Source organism: Mustela lutreola, chromosome 6, assembly GCF_030435805.1.
Source record: "Mustela lutreola isolate mMusLut2 chromosome 6, mMusLut2.pri, whole genome shotgun sequence".
NCBI classification, from domain to species: Eukaryota; Metazoa; Chordata; class Mammalia; order Carnivora; family Mustelidae; genus Mustela; species Mustela lutreola.
This window is the reverse complement of record NC_081295.1, coordinates 106,463,621-106,475,911: the sequence shown is the minus strand read 5'-3', so window position 1 is coordinate 106,475,911 and position 12,291 is coordinate 106,463,621. Positions and strand designations below refer to the sequence as shown.

The 12,291-nt window shown below is 36.0% G+C and overlaps 1 protein-coding gene across 5 annotated transcripts in view; it reads left to right on the top strand.

The window, feature by feature from the left end:
• LGSN (lengsin, lens protein with glutamine synthetase domain) overlaps positions 1 to 12,291 on the top strand; it is a 39,770-nt gene that overhangs the window by 23,685 nt on the left and 3,794 nt on the right. For 4 of the 5 annotated variants that reach the window (XM_059178347.1, XM_059178345.1, XM_059178346.1 and 1 more), the window contains 3 exons: positions 1,080 to 1,206; positions 1,911 to 2,108; positions 8,261 to 8,427. In XM_059178347.1, coding sequence (XP_059034330.1) covers positions 1,119 to 1,206; positions 1,911 to 2,108; positions 8,261 to 8,427 — 453 coding nt within the window. In that variant the 5' untranslated portion in view covers positions 1,080 to 1,118. Of the gene's footprint in view, positions 1 to 278; positions 405 to 1,079; positions 1,207 to 1,910; positions 2,109 to 8,260; positions 8,428 to 12,291 lie in introns of all 5 variants that reach the window. The other variant, XM_059178348.1, reaches the window with a different exon arrangement.

Sequence of the window (12,291 nt, the reverse complement as noted above, 5' to 3'; positions counted from 1 at the left end):
TTTTAGCTTTCGGAGGCTGAATTGATATTGACAAATGAGTACAGCTGTTCCCCAGAAACCACTCTGGACATGTATTTAGAAGTTGCTCTAAGATATGGAGTCTTTCAGAATCTGCTCTTCAAAAAGATAATAGCTCAAAACATTTTAGACTATAGTTTTGACCCTGCCCCTTCCCCTTTCTTCTGCTGTCTTCAAACTACAATGAGAGTTTGTAAAAAAAACATAAAAATACCAGTGTCAGCTTTTCTTATTCTTTTTTTTTTTTTTTTTTTTTTCAGTGTTAGCTTTTGTGTTCTGGGACGTCAGGGGTGATTCTGCCCACTGTTGGTGCAGAGATGTCTCTGCTCTTCACTCTCCGCTCCTGCTTCACTGCCCAGCTCCTTGCTGGGAATAGTCCTTGACAGGTCTGTCTACCAAGGAATTTTGTCAAGGATTAGAACTAGATTTTAAAAGTTAGATTGTTTCGTTTTAAAATATCTTTTAGATTTTCCTAGGCTATAAAACTGTTTGAGTATAACACTTGTTTTACATATGCAAAATAATATTTTATGAATGCAACTGCTTTTTTGAAGTAAAGTAAATATTGATATACTAAGGATGGGGTAAGAAAAAAGAATAAAATTAAATTCTTCAGGTACTGGTGCTTCTGGTCAAAAGGTTAGAGATTCTAAAAAAGATGGAATTCATAAAAAAAAGACTTTGCAGCTGAAATGGATTTGGTAAAATATTTTTAGGAATTGATAATATAAAATATCCCAGAGTAAAAAAAAAAAAAAAAAGAATAGAAATCTTCACTTATTGGACAATTTATTTAATGACACTACTATACCATATATAAAAGGAATGCAGAATATCCTGACTATAAGGAGAATATTGGGCTTCTTAATTTTGAATTATTCAAGAGCACGTGAAGGTGACAAAATTTACCTCATTATCAAAGTCTTTTTTTTTTTGTTCATTATCAAAGTCTTTCATATGCACTTGAAAACTTAGCTCTCCAATTGTCATACTTTCTTGACATGCAAATTTAGTTGCATGCAAGATCTGTTATTTGCCTTTTTGTCTATGAATTATTACAGGATACGAGAGATGAAAGTAATGAGACTGAAGCCAGCAGGATGAGTAAATTAAGAAGAACAAGAAAGAAAGTCACGAAACATGTTTTCTCAACTGAAGTAGGAGAAATGGATATATCCAACTCAAAAGGTATCTTAGCTATTATGATCTCTCAGGAATATGATGCCAATAACAATCTCTATTTTGTTCTCCTTTTCATAAAACATTTTCTTTTCATCAAAGGGAGAAGCAAAAACAAAGACCTAAAATTTATTTCTACATAGACAACATAAAAGATAGCAAATGTCAAGGTATAACATAAATATATAAAATTAGCCAATCAAAATATTCAGAATTGAAAGGGAGCAGAAGTAGGATGGTGGTGAAGGGGAAAAAAAAAGAAAGAACACAACAGAAGGAACATATATGGAAGAAGGGAAGCATATTTCTGCTCCAAGACCGAGTGTAAAGATCATTACTAAGGATTTGGGAGACCATAGTAAAGATGTGGAACAAGTTTTCGTATCACATGTTGGAATTCCAACTAAACTTAATAGATTCTGAAACAGTGCTGAAACTAGGAGATAATCAAACAACAAGAGACTTAATCCAGGAACAGTGGTGTTCCAAGGCAGGGATAATAGGAATGGCCAGTGCATGGTAATGGTAAAAAGCAACCAGAGTTTAAATTTTCTACAGACAACACACCACTTTATGGCCCACGACCAGTGCAGGTCATTCCCACTGCCCTTCATTTGGTATGTCACTGCCCAGGAATAAATTATTTTCTCATGTTAAAAGACAGTTGAAAACAAAGGCAGTGTGCTTTAACATTTTTCCATTCTTTATTAAAGAAAGGATCAGAAACCAAATGGTGTGCCACAAGTTGGAGGATGTGAGCAAACCAGTTGTGGGAGCTGGCTCCGCAGACTCCTATCGGCCACAAGATGACAAGGACTCCGAGAATCAGACAACAGGGATAAAACCATCACCCCTCAAAATTGCAGCCAGTGCTCCTTGTCGTGAATTTAACACAAACTCCAACCATACCGGTAAGGGTGCAAAAACAAACTGACTTGAGATTCTAGCCACTAATCCTAAATTTGTATTTAAATTAATGTTATTGTGGCATGGATTGAGGAATGGTCATCTGGGAGTCAGAAGAATTTATACACCTATTGTTTATAAGTGGCTATGTAGTTTTCTTTAACTACTAGGCTGCTCATCTAGAAAATGGAAGGGTTGCCATGGATGATCTTTCTAGTCTTTTCTAAAAGTGAAATTTTGTTATTTTAAGTTTCTTGCTTATTAATAGTAATACAACAATTTGGCCTATCAGTGTATTGGTCAAAAATCTCTGGGATCCAAGTTAAGAGACACTAGTTAAAATGAGGTATTTATTCCATAAGGGAATCCATCATGAAAGGGTTGAATAAACAAGGTTTGGAAAGACAGAAATATAGCAGCGTGTGAACTTAGAAGGACAGTGTCCGCCAGGCTCCCCTCACTAGTGACACCAAGTGCAAGTTAGGGGACTCCCCAAGACTAACCCTAGTTTTGATAGTTTGCTATAAGGACTCACAGAAGTCACTGAAAGGTCTTATACTCAAGGTTATGGTTTATTACAGTGAAAGAATACAGATGAAAATCAGCCAAGGGAAGAGACCCAGCAGGGAGAGTACAGGAAAGTTGTAAGCATAGAGCTTCCATTTGTCTTCTCTCAGTGGTGTCATGGACAGCACCACTCTTTTGGCAGTGATATGTGACAATATATGTGGAGTATTGACAACCATGGGATGCTTGCCTGAGTTTTGGTGTGCAGAGTGGGGTTTTTTTTGGGTGGGGGACTCCATAGTGGGGTTTCATGTGGCTGACCTCAGTGTCTGGCTTCCTTGGGAGTCAAGCTGATATCACATGACCCAAAGCTCCCAGAATAAATGACCTTATTAGATTTTCTAGTGTGGCCCAGAAGCCCCAGGTAAACTAAGGCTCTCTTGTCAGGCAGGACATTCCAGATTATCTTCCAGGAGCTAAGGGTAAAGAGGTCTCCTTTGGCAAGGTTAACTTCTTTATGACACCCAGGGCTTCAGGAGGAGCTAGAGCCTGGGAAGTGAATGCTGTCAGGATTCCATATGTCAACTGGGATGTCTCAGCTGGTTTCTCTGATTCAGATTTTTGCAAGGCTGAAGTCAAGGTGTTGGCCATCTGGGTTCTTATCCAGAGACTCTAGGGAGTGCTCAGATTGTTGGGAGAATCCAGTTTGTTGGGGTTGTAGGATTGCTGACTGTCCACTGGGGTGGCACTTAGCTCCTGGAAACCTTGCTCTGGTCTGGTGTCTCAGGACCAAGACAATCCCTCAAATACTTAATGTTTGGAACCTCTTGAAATTCTCCTCCCTTCACACCTCTTTTCTGCCTACAGCTGGAGAAAGTTTGCTGCGTTTAAGAACTCTGGATAATCCAAGACAATATATCCCGATTTTAAGGGTTATAGCCTTATTTGCATTTGCAAAGTCCTTAGGGCCTGCAGTTTGACATATTCTACAGGTTTCAGGGTTTATGATGTGAACATCTTTGTGGGCTGTTGTGCCTACCACAGCGTCTCTCATCTGTGCGCTTCGGTGTGCGTTGGCTTTGTGAAATTCTCCATGAAATGGAGATGAGCACTGACAGCCTAGCATCAGATGCTCCCAATCCAAACGCCACAGGGGCCAGGTAAATAATGCGAATGACGGAGATGGCTCGTCTAAGGAACCAGTCAATGAGGCTGGTTTGTGAGAAACTATCGCAGAGGTTGACGACTGGCCCACAGGCCGGATTCCGTCTGCTGGCTGTTTTTGGTAAATAAAGTTTATGTATTGTCTATGACTGCTTTCGTGTCACAATGGCACAGTTGAGAAGATGCGACAGATACCAAATGGCTTACAAAAGTGCAAATATTTATTATCTGGCTCTTTAGAGAAAACGTTTGCCAATCCATGGATTAGAGGATACATGCCCCATTTCAGGCCGCCTCAGAGCTCTAGCCAGTGGTCACTCTGGAGAAACAACCAGGGTTACCAAATTTAGTTTCTTTAAGAGAAGCTTGAGCTCAAGATTTTTGTACAAAATTTTCAGATCTATAGGTGTTGACTATTAGAAATGTTTTCAAACACTGGGACAACTGGTAAAAAGTATCTCCAGAGCACCTTGGTTCTTCTGCCATTTGTGACCCTTGTTTTATATAGACTCAGCCATAAAATAGATGAAATTGACCATTTCTTAGTTTTATATCAAAAGAATCTGAAGAACGAACTCATGTGGTGAGCTCTCTTTGCACCGACTGACTGTGACTGAGATAATGGGTATCATTATTAACCTGACTTGGTTTGTTCAGAAGCTTCCTCCTTTTGCCCCAGGCTAGATTAAGCTTTTTACAGGCCCACAGCACCAACAAGTTGATAGCTTCAAAAAAGTTACCAATACAGAATTTAAAGATAAATATGAAAATATACTCCTCAATCAGTGTTAAAATTTTGACATTGTGTTTTCTTCTTTGTGATACCGCTTTGACTTAAAAAAAATTTTTTTTTCCAAAGAAAAGCTCCCCCTCCCCACTTTTTTTTTGTTTTTGCTTTTGTTACTGCTTTTACTTGGTTATTCTGCCAGCTGGGCGAACATGGTATGGCTGGAGACTGGGGTCACACTTGCTCTAAGAGGGTGTCTCTCAGACTAGCCACGTGGATGAAGGAAGGCAGGCTCTGGGAAAGGAGTTTGGCGGATCATCCCAGGCATTCCATAAACTCAATGTGTTGCAGAGTATATTCTTGAATGCACTTTTCTCTTTTTGAGTTGATATTTCTGAAAGCTCAAATGCCTATTTAATCTGCCTTTTATAAGTGACCATGGCTTGTTCTCTATGACTGAAATAGGTCCTATTGTCACTTGAACACAGACAACATTTCTCCAAGGCCTTCTAATTGCTATAGAACTTTGAGGTTTTATTTTAACTTTTAACTTCTTTTGGTTAGTGTTTTCTTATTTTTTTCCCCATAAACACTCACAGTAGGAAAATTTTCTCTGTAAAAGCAGACTGATTTAATTTATTGGTTCTCTGAGGGGGTGGGAAAGGAGAACACCTCCCAGGAACCATACTGTAAGAAAAACAAATGACTCCCTGAACTAGCAATTACCTGCCCGCTATTCATCATGTGCATCTGGGAAAGTCTGACCCAAAGGTTTAATTGTAACTAACAAGTATGATTTATTTGAAGAAAAGAAATTCAGACAATGATTCAGTAAGATTAGTTGATTCCTTGAAAATGAAATTAGATTGGATAGAGTTCTCATATTTGGTGAAAGAATTTGGTGAAAGATGGTACTTAATATACTAACCGAAATATGTGATACCAATTCCACTTAATTAGACAAGGTCAAATCACCCAGGGTGTATTAACTAATTAATTTACCCACACACCCCCTTGTTAAAGAAATAGTCATTGAGCATCTATGATATGTCTATATGGCTGCAGGTACTGGGGATGTAGCCACGAGTAAAGTTGAGCTCCTTTTCTCCTGATATCCTTGAACTGACATGCGAGTGGGGAAGCCCAGAAAATAAGCACATGATTTTACAATATGGTGGGTGGTGATGAGAACTCTGAAGAAAATGGAAATGGGATGCTATATTATTATGGGTTGAATTGTGTCTCTCCTAAATTTGAGTCTTATTCCCTCATGCCTCACATGGTGTTTGTATTTGGAGGTAGAGTTTTAAGAGAAGTAATTAATGTTAAATGAGGTCTATAGCATGGGCCCAAATCCAGCATGACTGGTATTCTTTTATGAAGAGAAGGTTAGAACACGCACAGAGGGAAGATCATGTGAAGAAGAAAGCAATTTACTAGCCAATGAGAGAAACTCTCAGAAGAAACCAACACTGTTGACACTTGGACCTTTGACTTCTACCCTCTGGAACTGTAAGAAGATAAATTTCTGTTTAAGTCACCCGGTCTGTGGTATTTATTGTGGCAGCCCTAGCAAACTAATTCATGTACTTACTGTCCAGCTATAGTGCAACTTGACAATCTTCAAGTGAATCAGAGGTTAGACCTGTTTATATTGTGATTAAGTCTCATAGAATCAATACTCCAGATGATTATATTTATTTATTTTCAGCACTTTTAACAATGGCAAAATATACTGCCTTTGCATTTGATGGTGTATGTATTGTCTATAGCTCTTCCATTCAATAATATAAAGCTCTATGAGGAAAGGGCTTTTTCTGGCTTCTTCCTAGATATATGTCTGATATAAATAGTACATAGTAACTAAACAATCCATCTTGAGTGGACGCATATTTTCCTTATTTTAAAAGAATGCATATTTATTGTAGAAACATTAGAAGATACAGATAAAGCAAAGAACTAATGAGACTGTCTGTGATCGTATTACTAGTGAGCCAATAAAATGACTTTGTTCCTTTAGTAGGAGACGCTTACTGATTTTTTTTATGTTGTTAAAATATTTATAGCTTGTATGTAATTCTTTATTATTTTTAGAATACTGCCTGTCTGAAATCTTTCATATTTTAAAATGCGTATAAATTGTATTTTCTTTAAAGAGAATTGTTCAACTTCAGCAGAACACCCAATACTTCAGGATAGGTTGGGAAGACAGCAACTGCTAATTTAGCATGAAACATTGAAATTGCTACAGCTTAATTGTTTGTGTTAAATGGAAGGTAGTTATAAAGCCTCAGGAGTCTCAGAGTAGCCAAATGTATCAGTGACAGGACATTATCTCTAATATATTTGTATAGGTGGAACCAGTAATTTGTTTTCCTCATGCTTCATGTACTTAAAATCTACTTAATCTCTGTTTTTAAACTGTCAATCTTTATGTTTATTTTTAAAGCCAATTATATCTCAGAAAAGGATATTCAGGTATCACTTTAAAATTATAGGTGCTCAGCATCAGTAATGTGACAGATTGATGGATATTCAGATTCAGGCATGATCATGGTACCATTACCAAGGCTAGAGTAATTGTGTTCACTTTACGTATTTAAGAAGCACTTACATGGTGCTCAATGTCTGCCAGGAACTGTTAAATAACTTGTTTAATCATCACAACAAGCCTATAAAATGGATAATATTGTATCAATGAGAAAACCCAGGCTCAGAGAAGTAAGGAAGTGTCTAGGGTACAGGCAGGATTCTGAGGGAGGCAGATGGCTTTGGTGTTTATGCTGAATCTCTACAGTCTGCTACCTCTTCTGAAAGTTTGGATGGTAGCTAACATTTGTGGTGTGTACTACGTGCCTGACCTTTTAAATGCTTTGGATATATTCATTCATTTTCTGGTAATGAGCCACCCACTGGGAGTTAAGAGGTTTGGTTTGTAACTTCGATTTTTGACAATGAACTGAGAGTGATTTGGACTACCTCACTGCACCTCTCTGGGTGCAATTTGCTTGCAAGCTAGCAAACTGGTTGGCTTAGGTGATTTATTGCCAAACTCTCTTCTAGCTCTGAAGTTTTAGAATTTACAGTCTATCTTAAATATATATATATATATATTTAGGTTTCTGGTTTTCAGTCTAGATTTTTCATCTCTTACAGTCTCATCCTTGAAAAACAATTTCGTTTGCTCATTTATACTGATTTTTAAGTTTAAATTTGACAGAGACATGTAGATGTCTTAGATTCAGATGCCATAAATCCCTTTTGGCAAACAAAACAAAAACAAAAAAATGCAAATCTGCACAAGGTAAACAGAACCAAACAATTTTGCCTTGAATCATACGGGAACCTTTAAGTAGTACCAGTTAGTGCAAGAAGCTTAGTCTTTTCAGTGATAGTTATCTGTACACAGACTTGTATGGTGCCTAAGCTGTCACGTTATGCAAATGTATCCTAATTTCCATGAGCAAAGACATTTTCAGTAAGTATTTGCATATGATATTGCTCTATGCTTATTCAAATAATGTTAATTTTTGCTTAACCCCAAGTGCTTTATAAATAATCGCTTAGGCTGTTTAGAGACTGTGTTCTTGGGACTATGGTAAAGGCAGGGTAAGAAAGGTAAGATCTCTACCTGTAAGTCAAGGACGAGTATAGGATGATTTTATTAACAATCATGATGACAGAGTCACTCTCTGTAGTCTCCTTTTGCTTTTCCATTCATCATGATGTCATGACTTAGGGCCATCTTCTATCCTACAGATAACACCAGGGACGGCACTCAAATTCCGACCACACCTCATCTCTCCTCTAGAATGAAGCACATTAAACAAGAGATGGCCAAAAATCACCTTCAGTTTGTGCGATTTGAAGCAACAGACCTCCATGGTGTGTCCAGATCTAAGAGTATCCCTGCACACTTTTTCCAAGTGAGTTTTACAGGTAGAGTTATGAGTGAATGTCATTTCATGACCATGAGCAAGCAAATGGTCCTTACTGCTCTTTCTTATTTTCTTATAATCTATACAGTAATTAAAGCTGAAAAACAGTAATTTATTTTGTTTTTTTTCCCTTGTCCCTCCCAAAACACATTATTGCTCCCTAAGGGGCTGAACATACACACTTTCAGGGCCCAGATAGCAATTCCTTTACCCAATAGAAATATAAAACTAATTAAGACTGGTAATTTTAGTCTTTCTGCCTTGAATAGTTTCCCTCCATAGAATTATCTTTTCTCTCCTATTGCAATTATGGAGATTATATTTGGGTTGATGTGAGAAAATTGCAACAGAAGACCCAAGAGCAGATATAAAATGAAAAAAAAAAAAAAGATTAAATAGAAACAATTTGCTAGATAAAAAACATACCCCTTTCAGGTTCTAATTCTGATAGGAAAATATCCTATTCTTGTTGGATGACTTAATAAATACCATTAAATTCTTGAAAAGAGTGATATTGAGAATATTGTATTTTTGGATATGTTTTGAGACTTTCTGAAAATTTTTTCCAGTTTATGTCATGTATTTGTTTTAATGACCGATTTATTGTGTCACTGAAACATTTCTTAGAAGGAAGGGACATCAGTCAGTATGATATATGAAAGTACAAAAATTAAGCCACCTCTAACTTTATTTCTAAGGTATAGATTATTTTTACCACTTTAATATAAAATTGTAATTTTCTCATTTATGTTGAGAAAAAGTGGGCACCTTCAAAAACACTTTTTAAAAGAATTCTAACAGGTTCAAATTTGTTTTTTAAAAATGCTCAACTTCACTCATCATCAGAGAAATGCAAATCAAAATGACAATGAGGTATTACCTCACACTAGTCAGAATGGCTGGTAGCAAAAAGAGAAGAAATAGCAAGTGTTAGCAAGGATGTGGAGAGAAGGAAACCCTTGTGTACTCTTGATGGGAATGTAAATTGGTGGAAACACTATGGAAAATCACAGGATGAGGGTTTCTCAAAAAATTATAAGTAGAAATACTATACCATCCAGTAATTCTATAACTGGGTATTTACTCTGCAAAAATGAAAACACCAATTTCGAAAGATATATGTACCCCTATGTTTATTGCAGCATTATTTATAATAGCTAAGATATGATAGCAGCCCAAATGTCCATTGATAATTGAATAGATAAAGAAGACGTGGTGTATATATGCAATGGAAAATTTCTCAGCCATTAAAAGGATGAGATCTTGCTATTTGTGACAACATGGATGGAGCTAGAGGGTACTAGGTTAAGTGAAGTAATTCAAAGAAAGACAAATACTATATGATTTCACTTACATGTGAAACCGAACAAAACAAAACAAAACAAACCAAATGAACAAACAAACTGAAACAGACTCATGAATGCAGAGAACAAACTGGTCATTTCCAGAATGGGTGAAGGCAATTAAACGGTACAAAACTTCCAATTAGAATTAAATCACAGGGATGAAGATTACAGCAAAGGGAATAGAACCAATAATATTGTATTAACATTGTATGGTGATATACGTTGAATACACTTATCTTGGTGAGCACGGTATAACATGTACAATTTTCAAATCACTGTGGTGTACACCTGAAACTGATAAAATATTTATGTCAACTCTACTTAATAATAATAATGAAAAAAAAAGGAAATGGACCCCCCCCAAATTTGTCTCTTAAGAAATCCTTTAGACCTGTTTGCAGACATTATTTTCTCTTCATCCATGTAAGAATACATGTTGGTTAATTTTGACAAGAAAATGTGAAATTTCCTGTGAACAGGCCGAGAATCTAATTTATATGAATTTCTTTCAATCAATAAGAAAACACAACTGACACCTCAGGCACTTGACAGAGACCTCAATATAAAACTGCTTGCTATTCAGTTTTTGTCAAATCCTAATCATTTATTCCACTAATGGCATCTCAAAGCTACATATTTAGAGTATTATTGTAGTTCCTCAAAGAAACTCTTTAATGAAAATATAATTTAATATGCTCCCTCCACTTGCTGGGGATTGATAAAATTGACATAAAAAGAAAATGTCTGCAATTCTTTTTAGAAATACTATTGAAAATACCTTCCATTATCTCATTCAATGTCCAATGTATTAGAATCAATTTTTTTCCTCTGGAGTTTATGCAGGGAAAAAGTTTGTCTACCATAAGAATTTTAATATAACTTATCATACTTCTTTTCATTTGCTGTATTTATTTTTTGTCTTAATTTGCAAATACAAACTCACTTTCTCCTTTCATTACCTAGTCATTATTTTATTCTTATTTAATGATTATAGAGTATCTATTTATTTTTTAACAAAACACTTTGAATTCATTTTGGAACTTGTGAAGGTATAGGTAATATTGAATATTTACATCATGAGTATTTGTAATTAAAAATTAAATAATTCATTTTGTGAAATTCATTGCAAATGGACATAAAAAGTAAGTTCAACTGTGCAAAACAATATAAACAACATGAGTCTGATATAAATACAATTCTGTATGGGGAACTCATTAAATGAAGAGTGGATCCATGATTTGAATTTGCCTATAACAGTGAAAGTAATTTCAGTCTTTCTAAAGTAATTTTAAAACTTTTTCTATTTGTGGAAAATAAAATGTCAATTTAAAAATTATTGTTATTGTTAGACCATGCAGGGAAATACAGGAGGTAACATAACCTATCTTCATTTATACATGAGTGAAGGGAGGCCCAGAAAAGTTAAAGAAGGTGTTCTCAAACTACACAGGAATTACAGGCAGAGTTGGGATGTCCACCTCTGATTCTTCACTTCCAGTTACAGTATTCCTCCTTCCCCTTCTCCTCCTCCTCCTTTTTTCCTTTTTCTTTTTTTAAAAATTTATTTATTTAACAGAGAGAGAGATCACAAGTGGGCAGAGAGGCAGGCAGAGAGAGAGGGGAAGCAGGCTCCCTGCTGAGCAGAGAGCCCGATATGGGGCTTGATCCCAGGACCCTGAGATCATGACCTGAGCTGAAGGCAGAGGCTCAACCCGCTGAACCACCCAGGCGCCCCAGATGGTATCTACTTTTTAAAGAAAACTTATCATATGCCTGGCACTGTGCTAAATGCCTTCCAAACATTAGCTGATTAAACCTTACAACCAACTGTCTCTGTTCTAGCAAAAGACTAGTTTTTATTTAAATTATATGCAGATAATGTAGATTCTTTCTATCTTTGATCTAATCAAAACATGATGTATTGCAACAGAATTTATAACTAATTCTTCGGTGGCCTTTACAGTGATCCAAATTTCAGTTATCATAGAGATTTGAGCTATTTTGCTAGAGTTTTTATTGAATCCCTGGTGATCTATATTAGAGTGTGAAGTTGTCCCAATACTTTGTATTTAATAAACACTTGTGAAGATAACTTCATTAGTTGTTATGAGCAAGACATGTTTATGTATATTTATATATTTCCCACTACTAATAAAGAGTCGTTTGAATTCAGAATGTTCAAAAAAGAACAAAGAAAATGACAGTGTTAAAAAAGAGTGCTCAGAAAAATACAGATTAAATCGTTTGAAGAACAAAGTGCAACTTTTTCCTATTGTTTAAATCTGTGAAGGCCTAGTAGAATGACATGTAATAAGTTCTTCCCTATTGTTCACAACCAGGTGAATACAAACACAGATTTCAGTTGCAGGAACTCTTGGAAATCTCCTGGATAAAATGTTACCCTTTGTTTTAGGGATATACAGAACTAACATATGGATTTTCAAACTAAAAAATTGAAAAGTAAGGACATATCATTATTTCTTATAGTAAAAATTCAAACGAAAGG